This window comes from Rhamphochromis longiceps, linkage group LG8, assembly GCF_057381845.1.
Source record: "Rhamphochromis longiceps isolate RC_006_pf linkage group LG8, R_longiceps_female_GT1.1, whole genome shotgun sequence".
Taxonomy (NCBI): Eukaryota; Metazoa; Chordata; class Actinopteri; order Cichliformes; family Cichlidae; genus Rhamphochromis; species Rhamphochromis longiceps.
The window spans coordinates 23,953,627-23,973,354 of NC_140564.1; the positions used below are offsets into that span (position 1 = coordinate 23,953,627).

A 19,728-nucleotide genomic window follows, 5' to 3' on the forward strand; every position below is an offset into this window, starting at 1 on the left:
CCACACAGATTGTCCAAAGTGGATACAGTGTGGATTTAGTGATTCTGTAACCAGGCCTTTAAAACTCATCTTTAAAATACCACAATAACTGGAGCCAAAGTCTGTTTTCATATCCATCTCCCTTATTTTACCCAAAAGTTCCCCTAATGTGGTTCCCCGAATCTGTATTTGGCTTTCTTTATGTTTATGTTAGCTTGCTTGAGAATGATAACAATAATGGGTTTAAGACTAGGTATCACAATAGTGTTTATCAGTGCTACCTGCTTCAGGATCTGTGCACGCTTACATAAAAAAGGGGTATGTCATGCATCATGTGACTCTTCTTCTGCACAGAATAATGCCTATGAGTGCTGTGTCCTCCAAATCATTAAAAAATGTAACAGTAAAACGCAATGCTGATGCAAATAATATGAGATAAACGCAGCAGAAAGTCGTTAATCATGGAATTTAGTGCACAGAGCAGTAAAATAAACATTTTAATTTCAGTTAATATAGTTATTTTAACGCTGAGTGCACTCTCTGTGCTGCTGTTCATTTCTACTGTGAAGGCTGCACATTAGAGCTCTGAAACTTTCGACTGGATAGATTTCTTCACGTATTTAAACATTAGAAACGGTTACTGTCTCATAGGCTACTTAAGGAGATGTGGAACTCTTTAGATTGTCATCAGATCAAAGTGAAATTTAACGTATTGATTAAATTTAGTTATTTAATATGTGTTCTAGTGCCTGTAATTTCAGCAGTGTGAAGTAGACTTAGCAGCAGATTAGAACCAAGTGTAAACAACATCTATACATTTTCTATGTCACCAAGTGAACACATACAAACTCCAGTGCTGAGCATCATTCTTTACTTTCACTAAGGTACGGGTTAATCAAGTTGCGCATTTAAAATGTATTCCCTCAGCAGAAAATCTATAGTTCTAGTGACTCCATTGCACTTATAACGTGCTGAAAATAATACAATTAGTAAAAATGTGGTTCTTCCAGCCTAGACAGGCTGCGCTCAGCATAAGTTAGCCAGATAAAAAAAAAAAGAGAGAGAAAGAGCCACTTTTCTGGCACAGAAAACTCTGACTTTAAGGTCGCCATAGCTTGCTAACCCATTAGTCCAGCTTTGTAGCACACGGGTCCCTCAGGTAATGGTAGTGATGGCTCTACCTTGATAGAGAGAAAAACAAAGCCCATTTTCCAACTTCTATTACTGGCACACTGTTACCCTGGGTACGAAATCACCACCAGTGCCAAGATCTGACTTCCAAATGAAAAAGAACGCAGCACAACTTCATTCATGAAACATGCTTCTAACAATTGTTATTGTTTGAAAACTCGTGCCACTGACAGCGCATGTATCGTCAAGCAAATATTCAGCAAGTATTAGCAGGCTCCTGTCATTTCAACGGCAGAATCAGATTTCTTTTAAGAAAAATTAAAGTATACAAGTGTTATTTAAAACTTTCCTTTTTGCTAAAGCATATAGTTAGGGCTGGACCAGGTGACCCTGAATCCTCCCTTAGTTATGCTGCAATAGACGTAGGCTGCCGGGGATTCCCATGATACATTGAGTTTTTCCTTTCCAGTCACCTTTTTTACTCACTGTGTGTTAATAGACCTCTCTGCATTGAATCATATCTGTTATTAACCTCGGTCTCTCTTCCACAGCATGTCTTTATCCTGTTTTGCTTCTCTCACCCCAACCGGTCGCAGCAGATGGCCCCGCCCCTCCCTGAGCCTGGTTCTCCCGGAGGTTTCTTCCTGTTAAAAGGGAGTTTTTCCTTCCCACTGTCGCCAAAGTGCTTGCTCATAGGGGGTCATATGATTGTTGAATTTTTTTCTGTACCTATGAAGCGCCCTGAGGCGACTTTTGTTGTGATTTGGCGCAAGATAAATAAAGTTGAATTGAATTGAATTATTTGAAATCATATTTATTATCAAGATATTATTCATATTTGTAATAATGAAAAACATTTTTTATTTTTTGCAGAAGCTCATTTAAGCAGCTTTTTAGCTCCACCAAGACCCTGAAATAAAGCCACCAATTGTTTCTTGAATTGACATCTCAGTTTGATTAACCATCCATCCATTCGCTTATCCTTTTTCAGGGTCTATTTTTTCTGGAGCCTATCCCAGCTGTCATAGAGCAAGAGGCGGGGTACACCCTGGACAGGTCGCCAGTCTGTCACAGGGACAGACAACCATTCGTGTGCAATTTGGATTAATCAATTAACCTATCCCCACAAACTGCATGTCTTTGGACGGTGGGAGGAAGCCAGAGTACCCGGAGGGAACCCATGCAAACACAGGGAGAAGATGCAAACTCCACACAGAAAGACCACGGCCTGTTGTGGTGGAATTGAACTCAGGACCTTCTTGCTGTGCGGCAATAGTGCTAACCACCGTGCCACCGTGCTGCCAACCAGTGATCTTAATTGGATAGATTGTTGGTTGCTTGGTTGGATTCATTTAACCCATTAACCTCTGAGTCATACAAGGTCACCAACAATGTTTTTAGCCTTCTGTGTTAATCTCCATTTAGGAAAAGCCACAGCTAAACTATATGTTGAAACCCGTTGAGTGAAAGGAGACAGAAAAAAATATTTTGGTGTGGAAAGCTCCAAGAGTAGAAATTATAGCCCTGCAGAAAGGCATGTGTATATTCAACTTCTCTATTATGTGTAGAAACTGAGACCTTTCCACAGCTCACCAACAACATATCTGACCTCATCTTAAGCACCACTTAACTGGAAGGCATAAGCCGCTGAATGATCAGCACTTGAAACGACAGTTTTAAAGGAAATTTACACATGCACCCAAGAATACAAAGGAATTCAACCAAGTCAGTACTTAGAATAAAAGTCTTAGACATGTTCATTTTAACCTTAGCTTTGTCTATCTTCATCTTTGTTCTTTGAAAAGAATATCCCATTCAGGGGAATTTCCATTTAAAAAACAAAGTTCACTTGAAATAAGTTACATTCCTTGCATCAGTATTATCCTCCGCTTTTCATTTAACTCTTGCAACACAGCTTTGGGGGGCAAGACTTGCAAACTTTTGAACTCATTTGACTTGAAGGTTTTTGCTTTTTCAAGCCAAGTTTACATTATTTCCTATAAAACTGACTTGACTTACAAATTGTGATAGAAAATGTAAACAGAGCTTTGACTTTTCTACACGTGGCCACATTTCCTTGTCTTTAGCAAACAAACCCAACACCCCTCCTACACTGTTTCCTGCTTGTTTATGCTTGAACCGATTAAAAAACTGGGACACCACCTTTTGATTTTAAACACGATGAAACAAAAGCAAAAATTGCTTGGATATTTTTTTCTATATCAAGCTGACACTAATAACTAAAACCAGCAATGTCTACTGATCGTACTTGAAAAACAGCCTGGCAAAAAGGTGTAAAAATGAGTGTAACAAGCCCAACTAATTATCTGCTGAATAGCTAGTTCACCAGGCGTTTGTTACATGAGAGAATGAAAAGCTTCAGGGGCTGAAAAACTTCAGCTGGAACCTCCTTTCACTCTTTAGAGCTGAGGAATTCCCAAAGTTTGCTGAAGCGCAAACGATTGGGAATGTGCCACTCTGTCTCTCTTGCAGGAAAAATCGTCATTAAGCATTTTGCAGAGGCTCTCGAACCGGAATGAACCGCCGGTGACGCTGATGAAACAGGCCTAACGGGGCTTGTAATGTACCCTGTGGATGGAGAAGGGAGAGGTGAGGCCCTGATGAGTTTTTGCAGACTGAGCAAGTGATGTCTTTGCTTTGAAGTCCTCAGAGCTCCACGAGTAATCACAGATTAATAGAGCAGGCTAATCCCATTGACAAAGAGGTCACTACTAGCAGACAGACGCCCCTCCCCCAGATCTGTTCCAACACTGTGGGCCACAAAGGGAAAAGAACTACAACCGGACAACCCCCCTGAGTCCATCCATTACAGAGATCAACTCACAAAAATCACACTGCATGATGGGTTTTCCAATTCCAGTCTGCTGGATAGTTTTACAATATCTAACAAACATTGTCTAAACTTCTTATACAGCTACATTTTGAAATCAATAGGATATTATAGCTAAGTTTTGCTCAGGTGTCATGAAGATAAAGGTCTATTTCTTTAGCGCTTTGCCTTCCTAAGCTTTTTTTTTTTTCCTAAGATGGAAAAAAAAGAACAAACTAATGCCTTAAATTGTTGGAGGCATTTCATGATTAATCAATTTGTCAAAGCTACAACCTATTTCAGCTGTAAGCTGACTGTGAACATTGATTTCCTACTGCTGAAATCAGCTCAGCCTCCCCTTCCGCTCAATTTTCGAACATGTTCAGGAGAGGAATTTTAGATGACATAACAGAAATGTAATAGCTTGACCGCGCCGTGCGTCAGAGCCAAGACAAGTTAGGTCTGGTTAAAATGGGATGCCAAATCTGATTTACTTATTAGCACTCATCCGCTGACCTGATGTTTTCTGAGGCAAACAGCCCAGCTCGTAACCGCCAAAAATCGTGTTTTTCGCCCACTTTTAACGGAGACATTTCAGAGCAGATTACAAAATGCATGATGAGACTGAGCAGGCCAGCAGTTACAGGATATTCCTTGAAAGCTCTCGGGGCTTGGTGTAGACAGGTTGTTTTGTATATATATAAAAAAAAACAGTGCAGAGAATTTATAAAACACCCTCAGTACAAAATGAACATTCACCTCCAGGGACACAATTCTGCAAAAACACAGGAGACTATATTCATTTCAGCTCTTCCTCATATCCTCTCAACACATAAAATCTTTTCAGATTTGTTCTCAGCTGTTCAAGGCTTCCCAAAGTCTCCTCTGCCTACACTAACTTGTCTGTCTTTGGTCTTGTATGGCTGACCCTGCTGTTGCCACTCTGGCCCCCGTCATGTGACTTACTCCCTTCGTTTGTCGCTCAGCAACACCGCTGCAGGATGTCGGGGAGCAGGTCCTCCCTGGGGCCCCGTGGGAGTGTCTTTTAAGAGCTATCTCCCCTGGCTGCCAGAGAGGGTATTCTCTCCACTTTAACACCCTCCTTGACTCAGGCCTCCTCTCTAAAGGACCTGGGAGCTTTGCAGGAGAATGCCTCTGCATTGGTTTCCACTGCTCTCTCTACCTCTCTGCAGGCCTCTCCTCTGGAAATATTCATGCATTTACAGGTACATAATTGTCCATGAAATGTACTTTGGGATGCTGCCTAGACTCGAGAACTTGCCGCTTTCCAAATAACTACTGTTGCAGGAAATTATTCAGACAGAGAATCAATTGGCAATTTTATCTAAGCCCATAAAGTAGGCCCTGAGATTTGATTTAGCATTAAGTAGAATTAGAACATTTGGCAATGTGAGTTAACTGCAGGCAGGGAAGGATTCCCCACCCATGCCGACATAATAGTGACATTGCATGATTTGAAGCCTCTTATAATAGAAAAAAGGCAAACATGAGTGAAAATTCAAACAATATGTGCCTCTGACTTTCATGTCCTGGCACACTTAAGAGGGCTCAGTGTAGCGGCCGAGCACACAGAAGCAAATGCACGACCCAGCTTTCCCCGTAACCCAAGACAGGTGGAAACCACAAATCACAAACTGTAAAACAGCACAAAAATATTTCTGTTATCTCCTCTGAGCTGCTGACAGCCTATGCGTCTTCATTCTCATTGTGCTTCAGCATGCTTTTGCCAGCTCGATAACAACATTTAGCAGTCTGCATCTGCTCCAATAATCCATCACAGGACCGGGATGATAGAGGCGTATGAAAACAGGAACTCGTCATCACTGATACAGTAGTTCTTGTCGCATGTGACAAATGGAATATTCTGCTGTACGCACTTTATCTAAAACCCCAGAAAAGGTAACAAATTGAGTTGTAGTTCCCAATGTTGTGAACAAGTTCAAAGAAAACAGGTCAAGTAGATATTAAAGGGTAATGTTCAGTTGAACCTGGACTAAAACTATGAAGGGATTTTCTTGGATTGCTCTTTATATTGAATATTGAACTGTTGGTCTTGTTTAATCTTAAAAGTCATAAATAGTCAAGAGTTAAAGGAATGAATTTAAAAAGATCAGTGCCCATACATCTGTGAGGGGATCTAGTCTAGAAGCAATAAGTGGAGGAAAAGCGGCAAAGAATGCAGAAATAAACTTGAGCGGGCCAGCATGGCCAGATGGCCTGAGACGGCGGTTGAGAAAACTCCGGTCTTACCTGCTGATTTTGGAGTGAACTTGTCCCTGTTGGCAGCGCACACAGCCAGGAGCCGATAGCCCAGGTCCAAGTCAAAGCCCTGCTGCGCTGCTACGCGGCTAACCACCTGAAAACAACAACAGCATGCAGCACAGAGTCAGTATGGCCTGAGGTATGTTTTCTCTGAAGAAAAAGCTGAACGACACCAAGTCTAAACCTCTTTTATTTCTCAGAAAACTTCACTTTCTAAGCATTATGATAGCTTACACCTACATATACAGTGGGGCAAAAAAGTATTTAGTCAGCCACAGATTGTGCAAGTTCCCACACCTAAAATGATGACAGAGGTCAGTAATTTGCACCAGAGGTACACTTCAACTGTGAGAGACAGAATGTGAAAAAAAAAATCCATGAATCCACATGGTAAGATTTGTAAAGAATTTATTCGTAAATCAGGGTGGAAAATAAGTATTTGGTCAATAACAAAAATACAACTCAATACTTTGTAACATAACCTTTGTTGGCAATAACAGAGGTCAAACGTTTACTATAGGTCTTTACCAGGTTTGCACACACAGTAGCTGGTATTTTGGCCCATTCCTCCATGCAGATCTTCTCGAGAGCAGTGATGTTTTGGGGCTGTCGCCGAGCAACACGGACTTTCAACTCCCGCCACAGATTTTCTATGGGGTTGAGGTCTGGAGACTGGCTAGGCCACTCCAGGACTTTCAAATGCTTCTTACGGAGCCACTCCTTTGTTGCCCGGGCGGTGTGTTTTGGATCATTGTCATGTTGGAAGACCCAGCCTCGTTTCATCTTCAAAGTTCTCACTGATGGAAGGAGGTTTTGGCTCAAAATCTCACGATACATGGCCCCATTCATTCTGTCCTTAACACGGATCAGTCGTCCTGTCCCCTTGGCAGAAAAACAGCTCCATAGCATGATGTTTCCACCCCCATGCTTCACAGTAGGTATGGTGTTCTTGGGATGCAACTGAGTATTCTTCTTCCTCCAAACACGACGAGTTGAGTTTATACCAAAAAGTTCTACTTTGGTTTCATCTGACCACATGACATTCTCCCAATCCTCTGCTGTATCATCCATGTGCTCTCTGGCAAACTTCAGACGGGCCTGGACATGCACTGGCTTCAGCAGCGGAACACGTCTGGCACTGCGGGATTTGATTCCCTGCCGTTGTAGTGTGTTACTGATGGTGACCTTTGTTACTTTGGTCCCAGCTCTCTGCAGGTCATTCACCAGGTCCCCCCGTGTGGTTCTGGGATCTTTGCTCACCGTTCTCATGATCATTTTGACCCCACGGGATGAGATCTTGCGTGGAGCCCCAGATCGAGGGAGATTATCAGTGGTCTTGTATGTCTTCCATTTTCTGATGATTGCTCCCACAGTTGATTTTTTCACACCAAGCTGCTTGCCTATTGTAGATTCACTCTTCCCAGTCTGGTGCAGGTCTACAATACTTTTCCTGGTGTCCTTCGAAAGCTCTTTGGTCTTGGCCATGGCGGAGTTTGGAGTCTGACTGTTTGAGGCTGTGGACAGGTGTCTTTTATACAGATGATGAGTTCAAACAGGTGCCATTCATACAGGTGACGAGTGGGGGACAGAAAAGCTTCTTACAGAAGACGTTACAGGTCTGTGAGAGCCAGAGATTTTCCTTGTTTGAGGTGACCAAATACTTATTTTCCACCCTGATTTACGAATAAATTATTTACAAATCCTACCATGTGGATTCATGGATTTTTTTTTCACATTCTGTCTCTCACAGTTGAAGTGTACCTCTGGTGCAAATTACTGACCTCTGTCATCATTTTAAGTGGGGGAACTTGCACAATCGGTGGCTGACTAAATACTTTTTTGCCCCACTGTAGGTCAACAGAAGAGAGCAGAGGTCAGCATACAGTGCTGAATAGGGACATTACTGCAGAAAGGTGTTTCTGCAGGCTGTTTCATTATATTTCCAGCTCACAAACAACATTTTAAGAGCAGATTTTGGGAAATTTGCATAAACTCAATATTTCCCTTTGTCTCTAGCAGGGAGTTCCTAAAAAGGCCAGCTGAATAACAGTGGGGGCAACTATGAGAAATTTCCTCACTTGTTCCAAGCCCACACAAACATTCTAATGTGCTTATTTTCCAAACAGAAAATGTTTACATTTTTGATTTACCATCTGCAGCGCCATTTGCTTTGACATCCACATACAGAGAGAGCATCACGGCCTCATGCACACGCCTCCTTTTACTCACTCCAGTGCAGCAGCTGATGGCAACAAGCTTTGTTTTCATGATAAATATTGCAGATCGCCATCATAATCTGCTCAGTTCTTTCGTTCCTTCTCCTAAAATTTCCACAATTGAATCTTGAAAATCCTGCAAACTAATGACAGACACTCGCAAAGCTGTACGACTGCATCCGTATCTACTCAATACAGATCTGTGCTGGGTAGTTAAATCCACCACATGACGACTTTTCCCACAATCTGACTGTTAAAGGACAACCTCATTACAAGTTTATCAGTTCCATATGAGTAAGTGGACAGCAAGATGAGGAAAAAAATACTGCCTCCAGTCCAGAGATGCCGACTGAGAGGAAACATTAAGGGGAAGCATCAACATGCCACAGGAGGCCGTGTAAATCACCCTTACATCCCACATGTTGCTTTGATTTGCTGTCATCATTATCAGCTCAAAAAGAGCCACTCAAATCGTTTAGACCTTTAGGACATACTAAGGTCTGTGTGGACCAACGGGCCCCACTAGATTCCCCTCGCTGCCTGGCTTTTCATAGCAGCGATCCCGCTGTCACACGCCAAACTTCAGTACAAGCCCTGAGGTAGCACTGCTGCTGGGACCGTATCATTATCTTCTGTAAGTATAGTCTGGATGTGACACCAAAACAGATTATGTATATCTGGCCTTTATTTATGGGAATCCCCCATTAAGAAGAAGAAATATAGAGTACAGGCTGCCTAATTAGAATCTAAACTTGCGAGGGACATTTAAATGGTATTTTTAGTGTAAGAAGTTACAGTTCTAATTTCAGGACTTTAATTGTACACAGTCAGAGGAGTTGTGGTGAACTGTCTACCATAAGGCAATCATCTAAGCAGGCACTGCAAGGCTTGAAAGCAGGGAATTGCTACTCAGCTGTACATGTTTCTGTAGTTTCAAGCTCGATAAAATGAATCTTTTTGTTAAATTTGCTTGTTTTTTCCCCTCTTAAATATTTTGGAGATTAATCAACTTGAAACAAGCTTAAAAAATCAATACTGCGTCATACATGAATGCTATATATTGTCATTAAAAATACGATTTTAGAGTTATAACATGATAGCTTAATTGATTTGGGGTTTTTTTTCAAGAAAAAGCAATTCAACATCCAACAGAAGCTCCAGTCATAATTAAACATAAAAAGCCTTATTAACTCTTACATTGAGATGAATTAAAAGACTAGTTTTGAGTACCCATCTCCTGTTTTGAATACTGTATTACCTTATTAAGTCGTTTATTTATTTTTTTTAAAAGTCCTGTAATTTCCTGGGGTTTTTTTCCTCACTGCTACAGCAGCAAATTTCTACAAATGCTATCACCAGTGTTTAAGTGCAAGCATGCAGGCAAAACTGTAAAGTGTTTACCATTAAAGTCTGTGACCAGGTAATTTCACAATCACATCAGATTCTCTGTGCTTCCTCCCAGTGTGGTTCACACCAAGGTTTACACAACCTATAAACTAAAAGGAAAAGCTTTGAGATTTCAAACAAATTGAAGTGGCGAAATGGAGGAGAAGGCACCTGCTGCTGCACATTAAAGCAGGAACACGATCGCTTGAATGGAAGGACGTGTCACAGTAGTTTCGCTGAGGTCCACAAGCACAAACCTCTCGGGCTTCTTCACCTGCTGCAGCCGAGCTCGCTTGATGGGGATACAAATTACACCTAACAGGTGTGTCTGTTATGTAATGCTGGAGGCAGCATGTTAAAGCACAGTCAGGCCCACTGTGACAGGTGATTGACACACCCACTGTCTAGTCACTGTTCTTTTGGCTGTTCTTTCTCTTGGTACTTGATTAGCTAAATTTGGAATCAGTGCATCAGCTCTGAGCATTAAAGGTTTTTGTAATAGTCAGTGGTGAATGTTGGTTAAAACGTGGCATGGACAGCTATAATTATACTGGTTTTAATGGTGGCAAAATGTCATAAAAACAAAAACTTTCAAGTGAAATTTCACATAGCACAAATCTGCCTACGCATTTGCCTCGTATGGTTCATATATATATGTATATATAGCGTTAGCTCTGGTAGTTGTTCCTCACACATCTAAGCTAGCATAGATAAGTGCCGCATATTACAAAGTAAACAGGCTGTGTAAGCAGTGTGTTAAGTTTATCTTTCAAATTCTATATGTAATGCAAAACAAAACAAAAAAAAATAAACACCACATATAGCTAAATGGACAATTTTTCAAGAGAAATTAGTCTACTATGTCAGTTTACCATTATCATATAGAGCTACACTTGCTAACTGGCTAAGGGTCATAGCAATAAACGACTATGTAGTTGTTCAAAAAATTAATTGCTAACTTCCAATTCAAGATTAAGCTATTATTCCCAGTGGAGCATTTTATTAAGTGAACATTAAACTCACTAGTATAAACAATATTCAGTCAGGGTTAAGAACTTAGCTCTTGACATATTGGCTGTGTCTGATTAAATTTAGTTGAAAATATACAAACCCTGACTACTTTGGGCTAAATGTTTTCTCCAGAAGCCTTAATTTCAGATGTCATAGGACAGTAATTATTCAATCAATCAAAAATCCATAGGCATTTGGTAAAGACACAGAGAAGATTGAGAGCTGATTGCTTTGTGGTTTGAGAATGTTTTTGACCTTGTGGATTTTATATCAAAGGCTGGAACTAAAGCAACAGAAAGGTGGCTAAATGGGAGCAGTTTCTACAAGGTTAAACACATTTTACATTTTCAGTGACCTCACGGATGATCACCAGGCTAAACATGAGTATTCTTGCATCCCCGAGGAGGTTATGGAAAGAGTGCAGCAGTTGTTCAAGCGGCTCATTCTTGAAACTCTGAACATGAGATTATGGAAGGTGCTCACGACTGGTGACTTACCGTTAGGCATCCCATCAGGCTTTGCTCGAAGGGGCGCTGGAAGGCTCTGGGGTCACCACACCAGTCCAGCAGCTCTGTGGCTGCTGTTTGGAAATTTGCTGGATTTTGTAGGTGCTATGCAGAAGAGGAGAAAGATGGAAATCAATGTGATTCCAGTAATATTCAAATACTTTAAGAAAATGGGACAGATAACAGGTAACTGCTGTAAGTAATAAGCATTAAACAAAACAATAAAACAAATAAGATGTTATGCTTGAAATAGAAGCATGACAATAAAAAATTGTAATAAATTTGTGCTGTCCTCTATGTTCATTTAGTCATTAATAAAATGTATTATCTTATTAGAATTCAATAAAAGCATTTGCTCGTCTAAAATGTGTGCAGTTACATGTTTTCCCACCTGCTCTGGAAAAAAAATCTAACCAGCTTTTAATATTTAACTTTTAATTATGAGCTCTCGGAGTTGAGCAAATGAGAACAGCATTTTTATGACCAAATGTTCTGAAATTTTGCTTATGATGCTTTGGATTAATTATTTTAAATGGGTTAAAATATGACCGCTCTAGGCTGATAGTATGTCCCAGTTCCACTCAGCTACTATCTCAGGTTTCTGTTGCAATAAATCTTCCTTGTATGGCTGCATGAATCCACGAGGAAGCCCTATTTCAGTAGCCAACCCTTGGCTGTTCTCTGACTTTATCTGACAACAAACTCCTTGACCTACGGACACCCTTTTATGGCATTCGTTCCCCTCCTGCAGCCAGCACTAACCTGCATTGTCTGTATTGCTGTAGAGCAGCACAGAAAACTGAAAAAGGACCTCTCTGGGTCTCGGTATCAACCTTACTGTTGGTCATTTCTCCTCTAAAAGCTTTCGAACCACAATACAAATCACTTTATACATAGCAGAGCAGATGCACCACCACCACCACTCTGCTGTAATCTGTTGCCTTTGGAAAGATTATGCACACAAGCTTTTGTAGTGCACTTGTACAAAACAGGAACAAATGGACTCCCACTCCATGGCATCAAAGGTAAATAGAGCGGTTTGTCAGCTTAAAGTGAATGGCTGCCTTCCTAATACGTCTGCGTGCTTTGATTTCACTGTCAGAGAGAGAAGAAGAAGAGGAAGTGACAGGGGTACAGTCACTGCTGTGCAGTGCTTTTTTCTTGCTTGCTCTTTAGGGGGCAGCAGAGGTTAGGATTTGATAAGGCTGCTTTCATATCAATTTACAAAGCTGGTGTTTGACAAGCAGTGGATGAAACCAGTCTTGTTTATTTCATACTCTGTCCAAGACCGTTCCCCACTCTTGTGATATGTCTTTGTTGGGGGAGACTAAAAGGAGATGTGGTGGGGTAGCAGAGCATTCAAATTCTACTGGTGGATAAAAAGTCTCCTGGAGAAGCACACACATCCCCAGATGCTAAATTTAGATGAGTCTGGAAGCTAGACAACACACGCAATCAGTGCACCAAGGATGGAAAAAGGGAGAAAAGGGGGAGGGAGGGAGAATATGTAGAGGGAAGAAAAAAAAATACACACCACCACTTGGGCTTGAAGTGATTACTGTTCTTTGCACTCAGAACAATTGGTCCCACCAGTGTGGCTGTCACACGGAGAGCTTGGCACTACCACGCCACAGATGTTCCCCTTTCTCTGGCCAAAACCCACCAATCAAACCTAAACTAGTGGCCAAGAGACCCTCTCACACTCTCCTATCCCCGTCCCCTGGGTAAGAATGATCCTCCAACACGTACACTCTTGTTAATGCTCGGTTCAGTTCAAGGAAAACAAAGAGCGACGGCACTTGCAGAGTCCTGAGAACATAGCTTTTTTCTTCTGACACAACTGGATCTGGATATAACTTCATTTATGTATCAGAAGTGATCGGGCAAAGACTCTTTCCATTCAGAATCACAGTTCTTAGTTTGCTGCTGTTGTTGCTCTACATTCATCGACACCCCCAGAGCACTGAAAACACGTTAATGGAGACAATTAACACTGGAAAGAACACAGCGGCAGACAGAAACAGCTGCACAAGCAGTGTAGGAGCGGTGCAAAGAGGACAGTCCTCCAGTTTGTCTTGAAATATCGCCGCTAAGAATGTGAGGAAGTGTTCCTGCGGCGAGAGGATGGTTCATAGTTTCTGGCGAACCCCTGTATGTATCAGCGAAAGGAGAGTCTGACAGAAAACTGGCTTCCCCACCGTGAGAGGAAAATACTGTCTCTGAAATAGATACCAACATTATCAGGCAAGCCATCTTCCCCAAAGTGCTCGCAATGGTGCAGTTCTGAGATGCAGGAGGAAAACAAACAGGCTCTGAGAAAAAACGTGTTGGGGGAAAAATCAGATAACTGTTTTTATAAATCACTTTTTAAGCATACTTGTCTATTTGGAGGTTAAACAGGCGAACATTTGTTTTTCTGTATCACTTTCGAATAAATACAGATATATATATTTATATTCTAGGGTTATACTGTACCAACATCTCAAGCATTTTGTCTTTGTAACCACAAGACCCGAAACAGGCAAATTCTCACATCTGGAAGCTGTTTTCTTAAATTCTCCTTAATAAATAATAACCAAAACAAATATTCAGTCTTGCTGAGCAAATTTCTGTCTGCCAACCTATTAATTAGTCCCTTATCTTTCCCATTAACTGCATAACCTGAAACCAAAACAAAGTCACTCATTTTAAAGTCAGATTTAGCGCAATGTGGCAAAAAAAAAAGAACGAAAGAAACAAAAAAATCCCCCAAGTGTTTGGTCGAGTTTGTTTAAAAATCATATTATTGCAATTTTACAACAAGACAGTAATTTAAAAATTACCACAGTAATGATTTTCTGATTTAACTTTCAACCCGTGATTCAATCAGGTTGACAGATTCCAATTTCCTCCACTTTATCATCGCGCTCAGCAGTAATTTATCATTTGAGCAACAAAATCAATTTGTTCCCCTGTCCGCTGCACTGGCTGGGAGTACTCAGAGAGACATGTCACATCTCCCAGAAAACAACAACACAATGGAGGAGGCTTCATTTATATTCCTGCTCCAAGTCGGTACTGCCTTCGAGATGCCAAATTTCAGCATGTGCACACTTTCAATTAAAGCAAACAGCTGGATTGGTTTACAATATTTCCTTAATTATTTTAATAGCTTGGATATTGGACAATGGGGAGCAGGGGGAGAAGATAGTGAGTTAATTGTTCTGATCTCCCCTGATGATCATCTTTGTGTGCGGGGAGGAGAATAGACGGCTGGCTGAATGGGCTCGCTGCTAGTCTAATTGGCAGGACATAAATGGTATTTATTATGCGGGCCTTCCAAACCCTGATTGTCTGCGGCACAAAGCTGCCTCTATTAGCAGGGTGCTGGCTCTTACTGGTTGGTTTGAAATGACCCAGCGCTTAACCATTTATTAGTTGGACTGAAGGCCTCCTTGTACGCCATGGATCTCTCTAATTGGCATGTTTACCCATGTGCTGCTTTCCTGGGTGCTAACATTGGGATGTATTTGTTTAAATTTTTGACTTGAGGGGTCAATACATTTAACCCCACAGCATTTGGGATTGTGTAAACTACTCTCAGACAAACACAGGTTCCCTTTCAAGTTCTGTCAACTTCCTTTACAGACCAATTCACCTGCTATTAGTAATACAGCGCTTTAATAGAATCAATTTTCTCTCCTCTTACAAGTAAAGGAGGGGAAATTGAATTATTTAATAGCCTGCTGTGAAGAAGGTAACCAGACTGAAGACAGAGAGTGTTTACCTCTCCTTTTCTCTGTACCTTATTACTTAAGAACAAAAGGCCTGTTTCTACACATAGAGAAGCTTCGCTCTTTTTACTCCCCAAATGCTTGCCTTGTCTCTCTATCCGCCTCACCTTGCCTTATTTTTGGATAGCTGGGATAAAGCAGTTTACCACGTCCACATTTGCATTTAAGTGCAAGCCCCCATACATTGTCCCCCGAAGGCTTTCTGATGCACTTTTCAAGGAGGTGGACTTTGGCAGCACAGAGCCCAGAAACAAAATGGACCAGCAGTTAAGAGAAGAGATCAAAGGAAGATCCCTGTAGCCTGGGGTTACACAAGTATGCCTGCCTAATTCTGCCGAAGATTTGTCCTGCAGTAAATGGTGCTGAGAGGAGAACAAAAGGACACGCTGGGAGTCAGCAGCGGTGGAGGCAGAAAGCAGGGCGATGACGGGGGGAGGGAGGGGAGCCTCTGCTCTTTGACCCCAGTCGGTAACCTGAGTCACACCAGAGTCCTGATAATAGGAGCTGAACAGATTAGTCACTTAACTGTGGCCAAACAGGAAGATAGAGAGGCAGTCTCACCGTGGATGTGACTCACTACATGTGTGTACTTGGAAAGGTGAACAGTGCTGGTGAGGGTTTTTTTTCCCTGCTTGTGTTTTTCCACCGGTAGCAGCAAAAAGTCCAGTACCTTACTAACTTACTGAACATGCTTTAGCCTGAAGGCTTTAAATGAACTATAAAACTTCATAATCAGTGTTAATAAATGGCAAATTAAAAGAGCTACTTTACTGTTAACAGACCACAACATGATAATCAGGAGGTTTACTTATTGGCTAATAATTCTTTTGTAAACCATTTATGTAATTCATCTGTAAAACCGCAGCTAATGTTTATAATATACCATGCAGTGTGTTTATAAAGTTTTCACAGATGTGTATAACACTTGTTTTTAAAAGCATATAAACAGATGTGCTGTAAATCACATGAATGTGAACCTGGAGGCTGCTGCTTGTGTGCTGTTTCACCCACCATAGACTTTCATATTCACTAGCAGTTTTTTGGGTCTACGGAGTAAAAATGTTGGATTCCAATGCACCCCTTCCCTTTATTAACCCAGATTTAAAAAGACAGAAAAAAAGGGGCCCTGTCACAAAATCAAGGAATAGGCCACAGTATTGCACAGATGTGTATGTCTCTGACACACCAGACTGAATAAGAAGCTCTCAAACTGCAGGGGCATGGCACCGCTGTGATTTTTTTTTAGAGAAGTAAACAAACAAGAGTTTGCTGATGCTATTGTGTTGATCTTTATTTTGCTCACATTCAACTTGGATCCTTTTTTTACTGTTAGCAGTCAGTAAAAATTGTGTGTGTGTGAGTGCAGGGTGAGATTTTCATTAGTGCGACAATTAAGAGTTTTACAACCGCTGGACTAAATGGTTGTACTCGAGGCCCTGGTAATGAGAACTGAGTCATTTACAAAACGACTGGATGATTTACTAACCATTAATAAATATAGCACAAGCACACATATGTGCAAATGAAGTTACAGCCTACAGTATATAATTTAAAATCTGTCATTTTATATTTAAGAAAATAACAAATACATTAATAATGATGCTTAATTATTGGAAAAAGTTATTAAATATCAACTTGTGATGATGCTAATCGCTGTCGTTGTCATCATCACAGTTTATTTATTTCGTTTTTTAATTGAAATATAATATTAATGTCTGAGAGCCAACACCTTCAACACCTCCTCACCTGTTTGATACACTGCAGACGGTCATTGGTCTGCTGTATGTGTCTGTCCATCGACGGAATCGAGTTCATGTTGATTGTCCCTCTTTGGCCTCTACCTGCCAGCCATTAAACTGGAGACTTCTGTAACACAAACACAGACAAATGTTAAGGCTCACCTCTTCCAAGTGAAGCTGCCAATTCCATCACCACCAGGATATTGCTGTTATAGTGTGTTTGTGTGTGTGTGTGCTGGGTGCTGTGAGCTGAGCAGGGAGATATTGATTTGGCAGGTGACAAGCACCTCAGAGAGCCCAAAGGATGACATTCCTCTCAGCTCCTGTGACACCCTTAACAAGCCCTGGCGGTTGCCCCGAACGGTGCCATACACCTTTGGAAATGACACACTGGACGTAGACAGGATGTCTGACTGTGTTTAAAGCACCTTGGGGTGAAAATGAACAGAGGTAGAGGGACACACACACACACACACTGAGTCGTAGCACCTCAGTCTGTCAGCATTACCTCAGAAAGCTGCACGAAACCCTTCCATCCTGGCCTGTGAGAACATTAACTTGGCATGTGGTTCTCTGTTTACATTACTTAGCCATTATGTAATCTTTGGTTAACAATTATCTGTACCCTGGGCCCAGACTTGCTCTACATTTTACTCCCCTTTCTCCTCCCTTCTCGCTCCAGCTACATAAGAGTTCCTCTAACAAAACCCCTTACAGCGCACTATTGATTTTGGAGTAGCAGCTTATAGAAAACCTTCTTCTTTTAGCAGAGAGAATAATATTTTATGGAAGGCAAACAATGAGGCTGTGAGCTGACATGCTACATACTATTATCACAAGTTAAAAAGTATCACCGGCTACATTAAAGGTTATCAATTTCGCCTCTAGGGGGTTTGATTTAATGTTGCATTCAGTGTCAAATAAATATTACACAAGGCTGTCGGCCAGAACTCGTAGTGACCTGCAGCTTGAAGTGGAAGGTTTAGTGAATTAATAAGCGCGTTTATGGGTGGTGAAAAGTGTAACCTCCATCTTCTCCTCCGCCTCACTCCCCCTTTATCTCATCCTGTCTCAATCTTTCCTTCTCGCTACTGCAGGGGCATCTCGTCCTGCGGTGCATCATCTCTCACTCAAACGCTCTTTCAGACCCCTCCCTCTCCACGCCATCCTTCTCCATTACCATCACACAGTGAGAAATTTCGCCGTACAAAGTACCTGAGAGATGAGGGAGCGAGGGGAGGAAAAAAAAAAGGAGAGCGGGAGAGAGAGGAGGCAGCATGCTGCACCATACTGATAATGCTCACTTAGGGGTCTCTAGCTGGATTTAACGGCAGGGCCAGTAATCTACTCCACTAGACAGCTAAAGAGCTTTTATGCTACCTATTGGAGCTGCTCATGCCTGTACTTGAGAGGAGAGAAGGGCACACTAGTGCATTCCTCTCCATAAATTAGAAAGCTCATAAAGGGGGGGGGGGGGGGGGGGGGGGGGAGATGTCCGAGTATTTTTTCCACTCCTCTTTGCAGATGGAAAGTGTTTTGTTTGTTGACATGTCTGATGTCTCACAGACTTACTGAATCCTCAGATGAAACATTTGAAGTGGGCGTGGCTGAGTTCTGATAATGATTTGAGGAATTTAGCATAAAAAAAACGATTGGGCATGGGTTTAAGTGACTTTCAGATATCTACAGCTTAATCAAATAACGTTCACATTTTATAACATGTGGTCATGGATACTCCTGTCAAACAACAGCTTCCTTAGTGACACATGTTTTATACATCCATCAGGTGTTTGCTGCTATAATACTCCCCCCAGTCACCTCCTTCTGCCAGCTGATAGTGAACTGATCCTTGGCAAGGGTGTCCCCAGACCACTGTGCTCCTCAGCCACCAGCAGGTGTCTCCCTGGCCCTTCAAAGGCCTGGCTTGTGGCACAAAGAAGGCGGAGCAGTGTTGCTTTAAGCCTTTACAAGCTCTACAAATCCTCAGCTGCTGCTTCCTAACAGGGCCCACTCAGCCCGGCACTGCCTGTCTGACCTTGTGGTTATTGATGAGCGAGTCGACCTGCTCCCTCCGACTCTCTCTCTTTCTCTTCCCTCCTGCCCTTCCCCTTGCTCTCGCTCTCTCACTCGAGCTCTCCCCCTGTCATCTCTCTTACCTCCAACAGTGAGTTAAAATGAGGGGAAAGAAAGGTTGGGCTGCCATTCACCTCCTCCGTTTTTTAACCGGTTAAACACACGGTGCAGGAATCGCTGTAAAGCCTACGTGTGCACACATTTACATGCATTTTCTTCCTAAGATAATGACTTTTTTTTTTAAATGGCATGGCAGTGTTGAGGTGTAATTTAATTTCCAGATATTCACTTGTTCTAATTAAACACTAGTCCTTTGTTATATCTTTGATGACTAACAAGAGCCAATTTACAGATTAAACCCATGATGCTATGGAGATATGACAACAGTGGCAATTATGAGCCCGCCTCTATTTACAAGCTCTCATCTATCTTACAGATGCTATCGCTTATTATTTTCTGTGTGCTGCTACCTTTACGTGATGTTATTTGCCTTGATTCAGATAGTAACTCCGGCAATCCTGCCTGACGCTTCTGAGCGTGTGAGGGGAAATCGCTGCAGATATGTGCCTTACTTGAGCTTAATTTACTGCAAATTGCACAGCAGGCGTTACACAACAAGTTGAGCTGTGGATTCCTGCACAACAAAAGACTCGTGGGTGTGGGGGGAGTCGGAGAGTGGGACGAGAGCAGGGAGACCCGCTTCCCTCTCCTATTCAAGGGGGAGCTAAAATATATGTATTGAGTGGGAGCTGTAATAAAACGAAACGGGTGAGGAGATGCAGGCTGGGAACAAATATGAAA

At 41.8% G+C, this 19,728-nt stretch overlaps 1 protein-coding gene across 4 annotated transcripts in view; it reads right to left on the reverse strand.

Moving 5' to 3' along the window:
- The window catches only part of LOC146663725 (zinc finger MIZ domain-containing protein 1-like), a 111,487-nt gene that overhangs the window by 23,016 nt on the left and 68,743 nt on the right, over nucleotides 1-19,728 (reverse strand). For all 4 annotated transcript variants that reach the window (XM_085416604.1, XM_085416606.1, XM_085416607.1 and 1 more), the window contains 3 exons: nucleotides 16,862-16,981; nucleotides 11,334-11,447; nucleotides 6,212-6,317 (listed from right to left, as the gene is read on the reverse strand). In XM_085416604.1, the coding sequence (XP_085272730.1) occupies nucleotides 6,212-6,317; nucleotides 11,334-11,447; nucleotides 16,862-16,930 (289 nt within the window). In that variant the 5' untranslated portion in view covers nucleotides 16,931-16,981. The remainder of the gene's footprint in view (nucleotides 1-6,211; nucleotides 6,318-11,333; nucleotides 11,448-16,861; nucleotides 16,982-19,728) is intronic.